Source organism: Ictalurus furcatus, chromosome 20 (assembly GCF_023375685.1).
Source record: "Ictalurus furcatus strain D&B chromosome 20, Billie_1.0, whole genome shotgun sequence".
In the NCBI taxonomy this organism is placed as follows: domain Eukaryota; kingdom Metazoa; phylum Chordata; class Actinopteri; order Siluriformes; family Ictaluridae; genus Ictalurus; species Ictalurus furcatus.
The window spans coordinates 668033-686983 of record NC_071274.1 but is presented as its reverse complement, the minus strand read 5'-3'; the positions used below and the strand labels follow the sequence as shown (position 1 = coordinate 686983).

Below are 18951 nucleotides of genomic sequence, written 5' to 3'. Positions count from 1 at the left end.
GTAAACCTTCTGACCAATCACACGCCAGTATCCTGTGGATGTAACGGGGAAAAACACCCAAAGATCCCGGTTTGATTCATTTGACTACACTTGAGTGTAAAAGTGTGTACACCCCGACGCCGTTTTAATTTATAGCAACGACATTTCGTGCGTTAGGTTTCACAGATCTTCCTTCATTATGATAAATAACAAATGATTTCTTGGTCAACGTTGGTGTGTTTTGGATCGATGTCATGTTACAGGATGTGTCCATGTTTCTCCCCCCCCCCCCATCGATGTTCTTGGAATGATATGTTTTGTAGATAAAACAGAATCATGTTTACGTTTCTTTCCGTTTAAAAAAAAAACGTGTGGGTGCACAAACTTTTGCACTCAACTGTAGTACACTCATTTGAACATCTTAAACAAAGACGTATCTGTGTGTACATTTCATTATCACTTATTACTAAAGATATTACACACTTTTTGTCAGATTTCTCAAACAAGACTCCTGTTTCGAATCGTATGTAAAAAAAAAAAACAACAACAACAACCGAGTTTATTTTTAGGTTAAAATGTTTATTGTAACAATAATAATACATATTGCACATTTGAATAGAGAATACATTTTTAAAAACAGCTTTCAGAAAAAGAACAATGTTTAAAGTAACAAAGCTTCAGCCAGAAGCCGCATAAACGTTTAGTCACTGTGTGGAATCGAAAGCTAAGGAACAAGACAGATATTACAAATATTAAATATAAATAAAGATGCTGTACACGATTACAGTAACATACTGCATTATTTCATAATCAAGCTGATCAGAGGACTTTATACAGACATGTGCCGATCATTAACACACAGTATTGCTGGTTGTTATTTCTGTCCTGTTCAGAGCGCAGCGTACGGCCAGACGTCTTCTAGAGGACATGTTTAATGGAAACATCAGAAGCATGTGTCCTGCTCGGAGGAGGAGGATATCCCAGCATTCGGTGCGTCCGGTACCGTGACTGAAGTTTATTTACGGTTAAAACGCCTCCAAATGAGGACATAAGGTCATTATTTAAATAATTTCCCCCTGATAAACCGGTGCTGCATTTGCATACTGAAATCTGATTGGTTCTTATATTTTATGATGCGATAACCCAGCTTGTCACGTCTTGAACAATAACCCCGGTTTTTCCTGCGAGGTTTTCTTCTTCTTTTCTTTTTTTTTTTAATATAAGTAATTATCAGGACATAAACGAATGTAATGTCGGCACACATCTAATAATCTGTAGATGATGAAATTATCGAGCTTAAAAACGGAAATGTGAAGGCAGCTTAACAACATCCATAGATTTCTAGGTCGTGTCGTTACAGTTCTAATTTTTTGCTCCCGATAAACAAGAGCGTTAGAGATGTTAGAAGACGTGTTGATCCAGCGATTTCACAGAACATCCAGAGTGACTACATGCTGAGTTTCGACTCGTTGTTGTTGGTGGATTCTTTCCGATGAGCCAGGAAGGAATACATGCATTTATCAGCGCCGAGGAAGCGGTACATGCACACGATGGCGTCGAACGGCAGAATCCTGCAACAGAGAGAGCTTCATCAGTGAAGAAAACGCTAACTTCACCCGAACCCTAACCCAGGGAAGTGTAAGCTTCGCGTGCTCGGAAGGCCGTGAGTTTAAATTCCATGAGTACGACAGTTCAAAACAGATTATTTTTCTCCTTTACTGAATAATAAACTGCTTGACTTGGTGGCTCTAACGCTCATAAAATTCAGATTCTATGAATATGCAAATTGAAAAAAAAAACCAAAACCAAAACCACAGCTCTACAAACCCTGCTCCGTTTCTCTCATAAAGCACCGCTTCATTTGCATACTGAAACCTGATTGGTTCTTATCATTTATGATGTAATAACACCTTCCTGAAAGCGCCTACATCACTACAGTTTCATACACAGTTTAAACCACTGCACATTTATTCGATATTATTTACACATCCTGTCTTTTGTATTTGATTTTTTTTCTCTCTTAGTAAATAAACATCAGTGCCGCGATACAGAGATACTCACGTTTTCATGAAGGTGACGGCGTACATGGCGCGCGGCGTGCACACCATCGGCTGATCCGTCAGAATGGCTCTCATGGCTCGGTCCACACAGTGCTCCGGGTTCAGCGGCGGGAAAAACGGTGCGATCTCCTTCCTGTGCAGAAGAAAAGACCGTCATCAACCACATACAACACGGTGGGTAAAAATACGCTCAATTCTACATCGTTCCTATATTACAATACATCGTAATTCATTTATTATTAACGTATCACATCAATATATCGTTAATAAATTACAGTAAATTATAACGGCGCCTTATAATAACCCCATCGATTATAACCAGCTCGTTATCCATTCGTTTATAAACATTATAACTGAATTCTTTCTGACTTGTTCTGAAGTTATGATAAATAAACTTTACACCATCCCATTTTTCCAAGAGGACAACGTTCAATACATCCTAGCGTTACATACAGATTTGTGCAAAAGTTTGTACACCCCTACAGCAAAACAAAGGTGACTGCTTAGCGAGATACGTGTACTTCCTGTCTTAAGTCTCCTTCATATAACACACATAATAAAACTACGCTGTTGTTTGCGGTGTATATTTTGGGTTGTTGTCTTGTTACAGGAGACGTTTACTTTTCAACATCTCGGAATTGTATTTTTTGTAGATAAATTGTCAGATGAAGCCACGCTTTGCACTCAACCCTAGGTTTTGAGCGTCTACTCTGCTAAACGGCGACCAACCTGATTTCGCAGCCTTTAAACATCCCCGTATCGACCAGGAACGGACACACCAGAGTCATCTTGATCCCGTCTTTATTCGCCGCCTTTAACTCGTGGCTCAGGGACTCGTGGAAGCCGATGGCGCCGAATTTGCTCGCGCAGTAATCCTGCGACAAAACAGGTTGGAGAGAGTATAGGAAGAGCATGAGATCTGCAGAAAATAACATCTTTACATTTATATGAGAATTAACACACAAAATACAAGTACAGGACACACACCTCGACCCCGGCCGTGGTGAAGAGACCCAGAGAGCTGGCGACGGTCACGATGTGTCCCTCGTTTAACTCCAGCATCTTCGGGAGAAAAGCTTTCGTGGTCTGTGAAGCACACGAAACGAATGAACACCCTGACGGAGTCACGTGTCACGTGATTTAAAGCACGCTAACAGGACGAAGACTTCTCCTACTGACCCAGAAGTGGGCGTGGCAGTTCACCATCATGGTCCTCTCGATCAGTTCGTCGGGACACTCGAGAAGGTGATGTCCTGAAACCACGCCGGCGTTGTTGACGAGGAACGTTACGTCTCCCACCTCTCTCCTCACCTGCTCGGCCGTGGCGTACACGCTCTCACGCTTACTCACGTCACACACGTACGTGTACACTCGCGGCTGGAGCGCGGGCAACTCCTCAACCCTGTCGTCCGGACCTGCAGACACACGATCGCTCTCAAAATGAATAAGATAATAATGTAACGATGACGAGTGTGTGAATCTCTAAACGTGTTTGTGTTTGACGTTTGATGGAGAAATCCTGATCACACGCCAACTCTGGGATTCCGTCTTAACGTCTGGGGCGTAAATCTCTTAGACGAACAGCTCCGGAAAAGGATTATGATCTTAACTGTCGAGGATGAAATCTCCATTTTAAGGTCACCCTTAAAGCCTTTAAATGCTAATCTGAGATTATATAGATTTCATTTAGGATGGAACTTCTCTGTAAAATTGCTTCAGGATGAATTTCAGAAATAACTTTACAAACTAAAATCTGAATTCATTTGCAATTTGGACGAAATGTTCAAACGTTTCGCGTGAACCTTTTGGATGATTTTTGAAGACAAATTTTCAAAGAATATTTTTTGGGAGTTTTTTTCCTTTGGAAAGTGAAGTTTTAGATCCAGGAGGATCCTGTAGTGCGCTCTACAGTCTGTATCTCAATTTAGAAGACTTTTACACACAAAATAGAATGAAATATCTTCCCTGAGATTCAGCCTTTTCAACTTCTGGAGCATAAATCTCCTTTAATTTCAGAATCTGTGCTAATATTTGGACTGAGAAATCTGCTAAATGCAGAGTTTAAATGTTTTTTAACTGTTTTTTTAAAAATGTTTTTATATTTTTGTTGTTCACATTCCACTTTTTTATATAATCTGAGATTCTGTATTTAATTTGAATCTCAACTCTGATAAACACTCCGTTTGAGAGAGAAGACGCGCGCGCTGGAGTTTCTGGACTCACCTGTGCAGGTGGTGCCGGTGTCGGTGGTGTTCTGTCGGTAGATTTCGCGCACGAGCTCTGCGGTCTCCTCGTTGGCGGTGCGGTTGATGTCCCACAGCGCGAGCGTGGCACCTCTGCGGGCGAAGTGCAGCGCGAACAGGCGGCCCAGTCCACTTCCGGCCCCGGTGATCACGCACACGCGGCCCTGCACGCGCTTCTCCCGCGGCTTCACGAGCCACCGCGCCGCCGCCGCCGCGAACGACCAGAGCACCTTCACGCACACCACGCAAAACTCCGCCGCGATGTGCATCGTCAAGAACCGCCTCACTACCGACACTACCGACAAAGTTTCTGTAAAAAAAAACTCGATCTGGAACCGAGTCTCAGTGCAGATGGTCCAATCTAAACACACACACACACAACTAAACTATCAGCTGATCAACTTCTGCAGCGCGCGCACACACACACATCTAACTCCTCATTACACGTCCTTCTGCTCTTATCATAAATACTGGACCGAGCTGATGACGTCACGCTGATGTCGTCACCGAAATCCCAGACGATCCAATCCCATCAGTCAGAGGAACGAGGTTGCCAGATTAGACTTGTAGATCAGATTATGGATCTATAGGCTATCATTTTGGTTTTCCAGGATGGCATTAATAATAACAACGACGAAGCCTCAAACCAAATGAAGTGGAAAAGTCTACACACCCTCAAAGTGTGCTAATTCTGTTTTTGTTTCTGTTTTTTTTCTTCTGTTGTTTATGTACAGACAGAAATTAAGATAAAAACTTTATATATGGAGCTGTTTTGACAAGAGCCCCTGTCTGAGCTGAGGAGAAGCAGTCCCAAAGCCCGACGCTACCACCACCATTCTTCACAGTAGCTATAGTGTTGTATTTGTGCCAAACACATGTTTTAAAAGTGCAACGGTTCATTTTTTATCATTACTTGAGAAAACTTGTGTGGAAAACTGACTTCCGGTCTAGAATGCCTGTTTGTGTATGGGTGTGCCTCCTGTCAGTCATTTTACAGACACTATAGCTACTCTAGGTCCTGGGGGCGGAGCTTCGTGAACATGGGCGAGAATCGTTCAAATCTTGAACCCGTCGAACGCTTAGAGACCCGATATTGAGTGAAAAGATTAACCTTACCTAATGTAGCTTTAACATTAAGTTCAGCCTCTGTCTCATCACACTATAAGAGATTGTTTCAAGCACAGGTTCCTAATAACGCTGGTCCTGGAGAACCCCCTGTTCTCACTTCAACTCAGGAAGGGCTGTTTATGTTCTGCCCATAACGCTCGTCCATCCAGATGGACTGACAGCAGCTCTGTGAGCTTATTGTGGCTTTCTTTTTAGCTGTAGTTATTATAATTGATCTAATTGATATGTTCCACAGAGAAATTAAATCACTTTGTAAACCTCTGCGTTTTCATGTGTTTTTGAAAGTTGTTCAGAAATATGTTTGCCAGACCAAATTTCAATGAGGCATTTTACCTCGTCTGTGGTACATGTTAAACCGATATTCATGTTACGATCCGTTAGCGAAACAAACATGTTTTTTTACGTAACGCAGTTCCCATCATGCATTGCTATACATGTTGATTCGTTGGTCCGTTGCTTTGTCAATACAAGCTACACTCTCCAGAGTTCGTTTGCGGTCGGGCCGAGACCACCTCGTTCAGGTGGTCTTCATATATGTCTAAACCACGGGAGAAAACGGTTCTGAAACAAACGCTCTGAACGAGCCTGGTGTGAAAACGCCCTGAGTGTGACTGTATGTTTTGTAAAGATGTAGACAGGATTGGATGTCCATGCTATTCCAGAGCCCATACTGTATGTGCACAATACAGGAGATTGTTCATTATACATCAAACATCACTTATATTACTTTATAACCATCTCCTGATTGATTCCTTTCAATAATACGATTATACAGTGTATATAGCTATTATTTGTTTATTTGTTTGTTTTTGGTGAGAAACCTTTCTATGAAAATTTTACTGAAACTAAATGTTTAAAGATTAAAAAGGGAAAAGAGAAAGTGTACGTTTAATATGGGGAGTTTTGAGGGTAGGGGTGTTTTGTCCAATCTGGCAACCAATGTGATGTTTTATAACTCGTTTTAAAGGGATTTTTTTAATCGACTATAATATTTGACATTACATTAATTATTTATTATACATGTTGTTTTTCTGAAACCTTCTGAAACATTTTATGTAGGCTAGCAAGTATATTTTCCATGGAGTCTAAAAACTTAATTTCCCATAATCACTCGCTCTGTATATGTGAACATTAACTCGCATGAAGTGCCACAAAATAATATTTTCTACTCATTTTTACAGTTAAAATTTTATAATAATCATTTTTTTATTCAGTGTTAAGAGCTAGCTAGCTAGCAAGCTAGAGTGGAAAAAAAACCTTTTGTATATACGATTTACAAGCCATATTATTCCTCGTTACTTAGTATTACTGATCTGAAGTATTAGGTTCCGATCAGTTATTGGCGTTTTCATGATGCCAGATTAGCATAACACAAATAACTTGTGTGTATTTTAGACTAAAATATCATTTTGTCACTGTCAATCAACTCTTTTCAATGTTTAAAGATTATTAATAAATAAATATTTGCTGGTTAAAAAATAAAATCACTTGATTATAAAATTCAGGCGATATCAAAGTCTACCTAATCCTGACCGGAAGTGTGTGGACCTATAAGGCGTCTCTGCGCATGCGTGAAAGCCTCTTTTACCGTGGGTATAATGGCGGGTGAAACGTAAGTCGAGTGTCTTGTCGTTTAAATCTTCTTCCATCGGCGTCTCTGAAGTCTGTTCGGTGTTAATCTCAGATGGAGGATAATGTTTAAACACTCGGATGTATTCTAAAGTTGATATTAGTCACTGATACGAATTATAAAGTGTGTAAAAGTTGATGTTAAAGATGGTAGTGTCTGGCTCAGTGTCGCGTTAGCATCGTGATGTTAACCGGCCTGTAGCTCGTGAGAGGGTTCAGATTTAATATATAAAAAATATACAGAATAAATTTACAGCAACAACAAATGTTCAAGTAAATAACTGATGTTCCAGACTAGTGTGTTTATCAGCACACTACACCTGTGTTAGCTGGATGCTAAGTACTAACGTTACCTGTGCTAGTCTGATAAGTCATTATTTTATTCTTTTCTTTAAACAGATCACAATGTTTAACTTGAAGTCTTTGGAAGGGAAAAATAACCAAAGCCATATTTTACAGCATGTCTTATCACATCACGTGTAATTTTTGTATTAAGATCATTAAATTGCTTTATTTCTGTCCTGAAAATAATATTTTTATGATTTAATGCAAAATAAGTTGCTGGATTTTAGTGTAACTCGCTTGAAATAATGTTAAATGAAGTGTTTAGACTTGCAGAAAGTTAGAAGTACAGTGGGTCAGTGATGCACGATTTTTCACTTAATATTTTAAAATAAAGCAATGTAACGGTACAGTTTGTCTAAAATATATCGTTTCTGTAACAGCATTAAAATGGTGTAATGAAGAGGTTTGACTATTAACTAAAGCTGTCGTTACCTTTTGTGTAAAATGACAGTGTAATTTTATTAGAGTCACGAGTGCCAAAACTTTATTCCTTCTGAACGGTGGTCTTTAAACAGTCGGATCTCGGTTCTGATCTCACATGTGTTATCTTCAGAGAGAAGAAGGAGACGAAGGAGGTGGAGAAGAAGGAGACGAAGGAGAAGAAGCCGAAGAAGGCTCCGTCAGTCCCCGAAAGCCTCCTGAAGAAGAGGAAGATCTATGCTGCCGTCAAGGAGGCTCGCGCCAAGTCTCTACGGGCCGAGAAGTTGGTTCGTGCTTTATAAAGTCGTGTTTGTGAAACATAAATTGCCTGAGCTGTGCTCTGACCTCTCGCGCTCTGTTTTTTTTTTTTTTTTTTTCTTTTCTTTTCTTTTTCCTCTCCAGAATCGGAGAATCACCCGGAACCTGATCTATGCCCGAGCGCAGTTTTACCATAAAGAGTACCGGCAGATGTACAGGCGCGAGATCCGCATGAACCGCATGGCTCGCAAAGCCGGAAACTTCTACGTCCCCGCTGAGCCCAAACTGGCCTTCGTTATCCGGATCAGAGGGTGAGGATTACCTCTACAGGGAGGTTACGCTTTCAGTCAGGAGGAACATTTCACCCAAACGTTCACCGCTTTTGCTTCATATGTGACCTTTTTTTTTAATTGAACGAAGCCTTGTATAAGTATCAGGCTTTTCCCAGGGTAAGTGTTTACTGCTCCAGATGTTGAGGATGTGATGAGCAGTGCGGTGGTGTTTGGATGATCTGTTCCATGTTATAACGTCGTGGTGGTTAATGATGCAGCTCTTTTTTCCCCGTCATATCGACCATGCTGATTCCTCTGCTCTTAAGCCAGTCTCACTGAAACCACATGGCTCTTTATCTGTAAATAAACCGGTCTAAGCGAAGCTGTATTAACACTGCATGCTCGGTGTGTTTCTTCTCCGCAGTATCAACGGCGTGAGCCCTAAAGTGCGTAAGGTTCTGCAGCTGCTGCGTCTGCGCCAGATCTTCAACGGCGTCTTCGTCAAGCTCAACAAGGCCTCCATCAACATGCTGCGTATCGCAGAGCCCTACATCGCCTGGGGGTGACGAGCAATTCTATCATTCTACACTTCTTTATACGTTCAGCCAATAGAATTAGCTTAGAATGCTATATTAACACAGGAGTTTGTTAAAGGGGGGGGTGTGTGTGGTGATTTTGTAGTGGACGTCTGAGGTGTGACACCTGCTCAGGTGTAATTAGGTGACCTGTGTGTGGTTGTGCCCCTCAGTTACCCCAACCTGAAGTCTGTACGCGAGCTGGTCTACAAGCGTGGATACGGCAAGATCAAGAAGCAGCGTATTCCTCTGACGGACAACTCCCTCATCGAGAAGAGCCTTGGTAAAAAATCTCACACACACACTGAAAATGATGTGGATTCGATGCTAGAGGCCAGACTAGGAGCAGGGGCGGTCAGGGGTTGGTCATCGGGGGCGGTCAGGGATTGGTGGTCCAGGGCAGGGGTGGTCAGACTTTACACACTGGCGGTGAAGCTGCTCTGTTTGTATCTCCAGCAGTTGTGATATGAGCTGGAGAAACACATCTCCTTCAGGAACATCATAAATGTCTGCTTGAGAACCTGCAGGGCTTCTTATTCATTTAATTTTTTTTAAAGTAAGAATGCTAAAATGGCCTAAAAACTTGTCTAATCTAGTGACAGAGTATTAGTTTGCAACACTAGATACGACCTTTTCTGAACTCGGGTCATTGGGAAGATGATCTCATGACCTTCTGTGGGATGAGGAGTGGTTCACATGAATACGTCATCAGTGAGCTCTTCCTTTAAGTAACAGAATGATTGAATGTAAAGGAGATGAGTTTCGAGGTGGCCAATCTGACGATATGATCAGTCATGATTAATTGTAGCACTTCTGAAATAGTCTTCTAAAAAAATTAAAAGTTCAGGTATTTAAAATAATGAACTGAAAGGAAGCTGCTGATTTAATGTTTATTTATTTTATTTTTCAGAGTTAGTTTCGTTTTTGTTGGCTTTATATAACTGCGCTTGTTTTCCTGGCTGTTGGTTAGCTGAATTTTATGCATCACGATAAAAATAACTTGGATTATTGTGATACGATGATTATCCTCTCACCTGACCCTAGACGACGTCCGAACAGAACCGTGACTGCACTCGTACAGCGTCCACGCTTAGAACACTGTGTGGGTTGAACGTTGTATCTTAGAGCCGTGTGTAATCCGAGAACGTTGCTCCTAATTTCTCCAGGACCATGTGGAATCATCTGCGTGGAGGATCTGATCCATGAGATCTACACCGTCGGCAGGAACTTCAAAGCCGCCAACAACTTCCTGTGGCCCTTCAAACTGTCGTCTCCTCGTGGTGGCATGAACAAGAAGACCACTCACTTTGTGGAGGGAGGAGACGCCGGGAACCGAGAGGACCAGATCAACAGACTCATCAGGAGAATGAACTGAAGGTGAACCAACCCTAGGGTTAGGATTAGAGTTGAGGGTTAACCTCTGTTAGGTGAAAGATCTGATTTGCTTTTCTTGAACAAAATCAAGGCTTTATTGAGGATTAATGTGTAAATTAAAATGTATGGAATTATTCATATCTAACTTTTTCTCTCCCCCCCCCCCCCCCCTTCATTTTCAGGTGTACTGGGACATCTTTTGGTTTATGGGAAATAAACGTTTAATACACACACACACTGTCTTCTGTCCTTATTTCCTGTTTGTAATGGTTAGAACAAGGTGCTAATATACTTTATATGGCTTCCTTTGAGTTGGTCTCCATCTAGCGGCTGCAGCTGGTATTACAGTGCAGAGGATTGCAGGCCGTGTTGATCTGCATCTCTGCTGAAGTTGAACATTTCATTTAATTCCCTATTTGTTTGTTGTATTTTCTGGAGTCATACGAACTGAAGAACCCTGTGAACAAGTTGTCCTATGAAATGAAAAAACAAACTGATCTCTCTCTCTCTCTCTCTCTCTCTCTAATAACTTGATATCAGTGGCCCAATCCTGTATTACTAGCTTTAAAATAATGGTTTGGAATGTTTTAGCAACGGAGGCTTGAGTTGGGATGTGTAATTAATAAATTAGTTCCACACTGGAGTGTTTTAAGGATAAAAACCTGACACATCTCTTGAAGTAAAACATCTGAACAATGTCTTGAGGTGGAATAATTGTTTGGTTGGCATATTAGAAAATCATGCTGACTCGTGGTGTAACGCCTCCGGGTCTCCTCAAATCACCGCCTCGTGGTGTGCATAACGTTTTAATAATTCAACCAACCAGTTGACTTGTAGGTTTTACTGCAAATTATGCAAATCAGTGTTTGTGTAAAAGTATCTAATTTTCATGTGTGTTACTGATCATAAATTCAGAGAGAAATACAAAACTAATGCTATGTACTAGCCTTGAAAGTGTTGTATAGTCTCAGAAAGGAGATCTTTTGTTTGCCAGCAGTTTCACCTTTAACCCATCACTTCTCTAAATACAAACACTTCCTTTAAAAAAAACAACAAATTCCTCATTACATTTTGTCCAAAAAAAAAAACAACCTGGCATTTACACGTGGCATTTACGTCTGAGGTTCTGACTGGACGCACCGTTTATCCAACACCAGTTCAGTTTGTACCTCGTGTGTTTACGGTGTTAGATGGTGTTCACGATGCTGTGGTGGACGTTACTTGGTCTCAGACTTGCTGTAACTGCGGTGTGTTTGAGTTCGAGGAGCTTCGCAGAACAGCAGCTTCTGTGCTCCTCAAACTCCATGACCATATGGTGGGAATATGACGGTAAGTCAAATTTAGCTTTATATTTATGTATAAAAAAATTTAAATTTAGGTGGATGTAGTGACCATGTAAAAATAAATAAAATGTTATGTTTATAAGAACTAAAACATATTCTGTAGCTAAAACTGAGAATATTAGCAATAATCTTTATAAAACATTACAACACCAATCCTTTTAAATAAACAGTTAAGGTAATGGAGATCTTTTATTTCACTGAAATATAGAACATGCATGAAATTGTGATTGAATATAGAATTGTGCTCATCTCTTGCTGAGATTTACATTCTGCTCTAGAAGTATTGGCACCATTGGGATTTAAAGGGGGGGGGGTAAACATGTCTCTGGTAGTTAAGCTTCATTTCACACTGAGCTGTAATGTAAAATTTAATTCTAACAAAAATAAAATAAACCCTACCAAGAATATATATTTAAAAATTATGTTTAATATTTATTACTACTTTTTAAACCCTTTCTGATGCTTGATGTGAACATTAATGTTCATAAGCTCTTGTCCTGTATCTACAGGATTTTACTTGTACAGGTGGTGTGAGTATTAAACACCATCATCATCATCATCAGAGTCATTACAAAAATATATAGAAATGATCCTAAAGTCAGACAAAACATCAAATTATCATTTAGGCAAATAAATAAGACATACAATAAAAAGTCATTCTGGTTTTTTTATTTATCATCAAAGTAAATTTGATCTTTTGGACAAAAGCCAGGAATTTCTTTCTTGCTGTTTTGTTTAGTTTTAATAGACTGGTGTATTATTGGTGTATTTAATAGGCTGGTGTATCATTGGTGTATTTAATAGGCTGGTGTATCATTGGTGTATTTAATAGGCTGGTGTATCATTGGTGTATTTAATAGGCTGGTGTATCATTGGTGTATTTAATAGATTGGTGTATCATTGGTGTATTTAATAGGCTGGTGTATCATTGGTGTATTTAATAGATTGGTGTATCATTGGTGTATTTAATAGATTGGTGTATCATTGGTGTATTTAATAGATTGGTGTGTCATTGGTGTATTTAATAGGCTGGTGTATCATTGGTGTATTTAATAGATTGGTGTGTCATTGGTGTATTTAATAGATTGGTGTGTCATTGGTGTATTTAATAGATTGGTGTATCATTGGTGTATTTAATAGATTGGTGTATCATTGGTGTATTTAATAGATTGGTGTATCATTGGTGTATTTAATAGGCTGGTGTATCATTGGTGTATTTAATAGATTGGTGTATCATTGGTGTATTTAATAGATTGGTGTGTCATTGGTGTATTTAATAGATTGGTGTGTCATTGGTGTATTTAATAGATTGGTGTATCATTGGTGTATTTAATAGATTGGTGTATCATTGGTGTATTTAATAGATTGGTGTATCATTGGTGTATTTAATAGGCTGGTGTATCATTGGTGTATTTAATAGATTGGTGTGTCATTGGTGTATTTAATAGATTGGTGTGTCATTGGTGTATTTAATAGATTGGTGTATCATTGGTGTATTTAATAGATTGGTGTATCATTGGTGTATTTAATAGGCTGGTGTATCATTGGTGTATTTAATAGATTGGTGTATCATTGGTGTATTTAATAGATTGGTGTATCATTGGTGTATTTAATAGGCTGGTGTATTCTCCTTATTTAGCTGATTATTTCTATAATTGAACGTATTTGCTGTTAATATTTTATTCCTTCGTTCTTCAGGACCGCTGCATTACTTCTCTATCAACACCGGACCCTGCACCAATGGGATGGATGTAATAATCGCCAACTACACACTGATTCCAAGTAAGACAGTTAAGTACAGCTGAGAGCAAAAGTTTGTACCCCCACGGTAATCCGTTAAAGCGTACTTCGATGTGTACTTCTGTTCAAAATGAGGAAACTGTTGGGTTTTTTTCTTCAAACGCTGCATAGAAATGAAAAAGAACTATTGTAAAACTAAATATTGTGATGAATTGTGTGTTCTCCTTTCTTCCTTTCTTTTCTTTTCTTTCTTCATATTCAGCTGACTTGGAGATAATCTCCATCTCTTTTATCCTCCAGAGTTCACGATCGCACGTGCTGGATATAACATCACCTCATATTACAAAAATCAGCTGTGGGTGGAGTTTATTCAGCCACCGGTAACATGTGAAGATCTAAACATCTGCAACATGATTAAAGGAGGTATGAAAACTGTGGACGGTTTTGAATAGGAGTTTGTTTGTTTGCTTCTCCACCACAGTGGTGTGAAAATGTGGACGTTCTGTTACAGAAACACTCAGAGAGTCATTGGTGTTGTCTGTGAAACCGTATAATGCTGCTGAGGTGGGTTCTGCACGTAAACTCCACGTCTTTAATGGAAGGAAGCACGTTGTTGATTTAAAAGTGATGGGTTCTGTTTCTTCCACAGGGAGAATATCGCTTTGACGTTAATCTGAACATCATCGATGACCTGGAAAAAGAAATAACCATCACTTTAAATGTCACAATGCATGTGAGAAACAGTGACGGTTAAAGCGTGATCTCATCCAGCACGTAACTGCGCCGTAGCACCACGTGTTCCTTCAGACTCGAGCTGGAACAGAGGGATTTCCAGAGCGTCACTGTGTCTCATGAAAGGTTCTCATATTTTTAAAAAAATTCCATATACATAACACTGCAGCAGTCTGAGGGTTCTTCATGAACTTCTCTTACGCTCTGTGTGGAGTTCATGTTCTCCGGGTTCTCCGGGTTATGTCTACCTCCCAAAACACGCCCTGTAACAGACTGAAAAAGGCTGACGTTCTACATAGAACGCTGATACAAGACAATTTCATGATTAATTATTATTACAAAAACCCTTCGAGAAAAGGGTTCTTCAATGGTTCTTTAATGGTTTTGTTGGATAATTAAGGAATCTTAGCTTAGGGAAACACTGTCCAGAAGAACAGGAGGTATAATCTCTTTTGGAAAATCTAAAGGTTCTATGATTTGTCCCTCTGAGGAAAGCATTAAAGGTTCTGAGTCCGTACAACTGATTGTTTCTGCAGAAGAGGTTCTAAATAAAACCCCTTTCAGAAGTTCAGAAATCTTAACTATCCAGTGAACACAGGAAGTACACTACAATGGCTAGAGCCCTTCAAGAACCCTGTTTTTTCCCCAAGAGTGTACCGAGTACCAGGATGGTTCAGTGTTAAGCGCAATAATTTGACGTTTGTACACACACACTTATCAACTTGGTACACACGTTCTTACAAAAATGGTTGTTCAAGGGTTCATTGGATAATTAAAGGATCTCAGCTGCTTTGTTTCCGTTGGTAGAGGGAAGCACTCGGTTGTATGGTTCTTCATAGAACTGTAAAATATTTCCACAGACGGACAAACGAAGAACCCTGAAGGATTTCTGATGAATTCTTTGGTCAAATGTAGAACCTTTTAATCGTTCTGTGGTTTGTCTTTCAGAGAAGCATTAAGGGTTCTGTGTCCCTGGAACTGATTATTTCCCCTTTCAAAAATGCTATTAAAAACCCTTTTAGCAAGTGAAGAACCATCCAAAGAACCCATGAAAACCATTTGAATGGTTCTTTTTTTTATAAGCTTGAAGTGTCTATTTGGGGTGTTTATTAATTGTTATTAATGGATGTTATCACACATCTTATTCCACTCTTTCAATCTTAGTTAAAAAGTGTTCTTAGTTTTGTCAAACAGTTCTACTTGGAACCTTCTCTCCGCTCGCAAAATATCTGTTCCAGAACAGTGTTCTTTTGAGTTGAAAAATATTTTTCCTTAAAAACTTTTTGATGGAGTCTTTAATTGTTGGAGTTGCAGAGAATTAAAACGATGACTCCTCCTTCCATCATGTGCGAGGGTCTTCATGTCGGATCTTCATGTATGTTGTGGGTAAGAAGGTTCTCCAGGGAACTACGCACGGTTCTTGTGTGGCGTCATCGTGTGTGAAGTGTGTGTGTGTGATTTCCTCGTGATTTTCTCGGTAACACACAGACTTCCCATGCTTCAGTTTGCTGACTGTTTATTGAGCTGAGCTTTAAAACTTCCTGTAAATAAAACCACACAGTATTCTTTTTTCTTTCTTTCTTTCTTTCTTTATTGTGGTGCGGTCTGAACCTCATAACCTCACGCTTCCCTGTTCCTCACAGACGCTTCTCTGTTTCCAGAGTCATTTACAGGAAACCAGTTCGACACTGGGAATAAAATAAGTGTGTTCAGGGTCGTGTGTTTGCGGCCGTTCAGTTTGGACTGTGTGTGTTTATAAAGGGACAAAGTGTTGATGTCGTGGACTTTAACTCGTCTCAGACTTGCTGTAGCTGTAGTGAGGGGTTTCACAGAACAGCGGCTTCTGTGCTCCTCAAACTTCGGGACCGTGTTGGGGGAATTTCCCATCATTCAGCAGAACTGATGAAGAACCTTGTGAGAAGTGTGTTCTGAAACTTTTTTTTGTGATCATGGTTTTGTATTTAAAAATCATTCCAAAGTCAGTATGATGGTTTTATATTTTTAATGGATTTTCTTCACGGAGAAGGTGCTTCAGATTTGGCCGCTGAAGCAGGGCATTTACTAATGGTAATCCTTATATCTTTTATTTTATTTCTATTGGAATAATGAGACTCCTCCTCTTTTTTTCCTCGCTCTCTCTCTCTCTTAGTGGCTTTAATCACATGTACATATGCACAGTGAAATTCTTTTCTTCACATACCCCAGCATGTTATGAAGTTGGGGTCAGAGTGCAGGGTCAGGCATGATACAGCGCCCCCTGGAGCAGGGAGGATTAAGGGCCCAATAGTAGCAGCTTGGCAGTCGAACCCCCGACCTTCTGATCAGTAACCCAGAGCCTTAACAACCAAGCCACTACTGCCATAATAATAATAATAATAATAATAATTATCCAATAAATATAACTTTATAGTCCATATATATGAGATGATATAAACATATATGTGAACTCTCACAGTGATGTTCGTTGGTAAATGAGACCTTTTAGCTGTACTCATGCTCGACGCACGTGATCGAAGACGCCACTGTCTGAATGCGCGTTGTGATGACGTCACACGACGCGTCTCGGGCCGAATCTGCGGTAATTAAAAATAAATAAATTGCAAACTCCTCCACCTATTGCGGAGTTTGTCTGATTTAGTGTTCATTTCTGTGAACACAACACTGCAGCATCCCGGAGAGACTGGAGGAGAACTGTACGCAGAAAAAAAGCCCAGAGCCGAAAAATATTTTTAAAAGTTCCGGAAACTTTCAAACACAACACTCCTGATTTGATTTCATCCGTGTAGAACTGCATATCAGCACACAAAAAAGGATATAGTAATAATGTAAAATATGTTTTAAAAAACGGATTTTTGTGTCCTAATGTTTTGTGCTGTGTTATTTTGCACACATGTAGGATGTAGAAGATCTGCCACGTGACAGAACACCTTTATAAACACCACCTGCTCTGTATGTCCTGTAGGGGGCGCTGTTAGAGCGAGAACTGAACCCCTGAGGGTGACGAGGACCTGACGGGTAATAACAGGTGAGTTCGGACGTGCAGCTTTGACCCTCAGGGCCATCATTCTTCCTGTAATGGCAGTTTTGTGTGGGGTTTAGAAAAACAGGGGTAGTGAAGGGGCCTCGGTGTAAACCTACCTCGCTTCAGAATTACTCCGGAGGTAAAGGTGAACAAAATGTGCTGAATGTCCAGAGTAGCGGCTCAGGAGCTGGAGGTGGAGCAGGTGGTGGAGTTGACTTTGAAGGTGACAGTCACAATCTGTTCTCTTCACTTCCGCAAAGACGTTTAGCTTCATGGAGATAAAATCCTGCAGCAGAAATGATCACTTCCTACGAGCATGTCAGCGTTTTTGCGCATTAGTCATAGACTGTATTACCAAAACTCTACGCCTCTTCTGATTGGTCAGAAGGTGTTGATTAATTCTCTATAACAGCAGCTTTGATGACAGTGGTGCAAGTTTATATTAACGTGTTCGTTCTGATACGTTATGGTTTCTATAGTAACGGCTCGTTCGCAGGGACGTATACAGCGGACGCTCCACTGATAATAAACAGGATTAAAAAACGTGTGTAATTGTTGATATGAAGTTTTCTGTAAGGAGACGTTTATTTAATATTTAAGGAAGGAGTCTCCAGTGTCAGCACTGGAGGTAAAGCTTTAGGAAACTTCAAGAGAGAGAGAAAGTGAGAAAACTGTAGCTGCTCTAACGTGAGTGAGAACAGGAAGTAACTCGTGTTGTGGACGTTCCATAACGTTAAATGTAACTAGAAATGGTTAACAAAAGATCTTCTTTAATAAAGAGTTAATAATTGGCAAGCTGCTGTGGTATAAGAGGAATAGAACTTTTATATATTATTATAGGAAGCTATAATACCCCAGTTACCAGTTTTGGGTTGGTAACAGTAATCTGCTTCATCACAGCACTCCTGCACTGATTGTTATCCGATAACAGCATGTCCCCGAGGGTTTTATTCCTGAAGTCAGAATAATACCATGTTAAAAGAGCAATTAAGAAATACCTAAACCTGTGACCATCTTCATGGTCCCTTTCCATCTGCCATCGTCCATCCGCTGTGTGTGTGTGTGTGTGTGTGTGTGTGTGTGTGTGTGTGTGTGCGTGTGTTTTACACAATTAAAAAAAAAAGTGAAACGTGAGTCCGTGTGTGCGTTCTGACATGCCTGGGGTTTGTCGCTGTCTCTCATTCACATGCTGTAGATGCTCTGAAACTGACGCTGAGCTCGACCTTGACTTTGGCCACTGAAACATTTCTTTAACTGCACAAAGCTTCGTTTAAAATGGAAACCAATCACATTTAGTCACTGGTCGTTGGGAACAGTAGCGGTCAGTGATTGGTCGTTGGGAACAGTGGCGGTCAGTGAGTGGTCGTTGGGAACAGTAGCGGACAGTGAGTGGTCGTTGGGAACAGTGGCGGTCAGTGATTGGTCGTTGGGAACAGTGGCGGTCAGTGATTGGTCGTTGGGAACAGTAGCGGTCAGTGATTGGTCGTTGGGAACAGTGGCGGTCAGTGATTGGTCTTTGGCTTTACATAATGGTGGTGAGTCGAGTGAGTGAGCTCCCTCAACGTGTATAACCAGCAGCTGTTAATCATGTATCAATACATGATATTTTTAAATAAAGCCACTAATGGGGACAAAAAAGTCACCAAATTGACCAATTTTCTTTACGCAGAAATGGAAGAAAACCTCCGAGCGGTTTCATCTTATTCTCATTTACACCCGCTCATTATCGTGAATTGTGTATAGAGACATTACGAATTAAAATAAAGCTCGGAAGGAAGTAGCAGAGATCGGTGTAGTCCGAGTGTGTGTAGCTTGTGCAGTCATCGAGTTA

At 40.3% G+C, this 18951-nt stretch overlaps 3 protein-coding genes and 1 non-coding gene across 4 annotated transcripts in view; 2 read left to right on the top strand and 2 right to left on the bottom strand.

The window, feature by feature from the left end:
- Window positions 1-562: 562 nt before the first annotated feature.
- On the bottom strand, window positions 563-5117 carry rdh10b (retinol dehydrogenase 10b). The gene is made up of 6 exons (XM_053651425.1): window positions 4263-5117; window positions 3219-3454; window positions 3027-3125; window positions 2769-2914; window positions 2041-2172; window positions 563-1550 (listed from the first exon to the last, which is right to left on the bottom strand). The coding sequence occupies exons 1-6, from the start codon at window positions 4549-4551 to the stop codon at window positions 1427-1429; spliced, it is 1026 nt and encodes a 341-aa protein (XP_053507400.1). The 5' UTR covers window positions 4552-5117; the 3' UTR covers window positions 563-1426.
- Window positions 5118-6953: 1836 nt separating this feature from the next.
- rpl7 (ribosomal protein L7) lies at window positions 6954-10516 on the top strand. Its single transcript, XM_053651426.1, has 7 exons — window positions 6954-7022; window positions 7938-8091; window positions 8207-8373; window positions 8759-8896; window positions 9083-9192; window positions 10076-10286; window positions 10466-10516. Exons 1-6 carry the CDS (start codon window positions 7009-7011, stop codon window positions 10282-10284), a joined length of 792 nt encoding a protein of 263 aa, XP_053507401.1. The 5' UTR covers window positions 6954-7008; the 3' UTR covers window positions 10285-10286; window positions 10466-10516.
- LOC128624586 (small nucleolar SNORD12/SNORD106) lies at window positions 8593-8682 on the top strand. Its single transcript, XR_008388792.1, has one exon. It is a non-coding gene; the product is annotated as a small nucleolar SNORD12/SNORD106 (small nucleolar RNA).
- A 3459-nt stretch (window positions 10517-13975) lies between the features above and the next one.
- Window positions 13976-18951, bottom strand: part of jph1b (junctophilin 1b) — a 30328-nt gene continuing 25352 nt past the window's right edge. The window contains exon 6 of the mRNA XM_053651424.1: window positions 13976-14057. The gene's annotated coding sequence lies outside the window, so the exon portion shown is untranslated. The remainder of the gene's footprint in view (window positions 14058-18951) is intronic.

Bases quoted from the DNA above. Each gene is read 5' to 3' on its own strand.
- rdh10b (XM_053651425.1), bottom strand. From the start codon at position 4,551: ATGCACATCGCGGCGGAGTTTTGCGTGGTGTGCGTGAAGGTGCTCTGG. The intron at 2,173-2,768 runs GTTGGTCGCCGT...TCTTCTGCACAG, and splicing joins TTTAAAGGCTGCGAAATCAG to GAAGGAGATCGCACCGTTTT. The intron at 1,551-2,040 runs GTGAGTATCTCT...TCTCTGTTGCAG, and splicing joins GCCGTCACCTTCATGAAAAC to GATTCTGCCGTTCGACGCCA.
- rpl7 (XM_053651426.1), top strand. The intron at 8,374-8,758 runs GTGAGGATTACC...TCTTCTCCGCAG, and splicing joins TTCGTTATCCGGATCAGAGG to TATCAACGGCGTGAGCCCTA. The intron at 9,193-10,075 runs GTAAAAAATCTC...TAATTTCTCCAG, and splicing joins CCTCATCGAGAAGAGCCTTG to GACCATGTGGAATCATCTGC.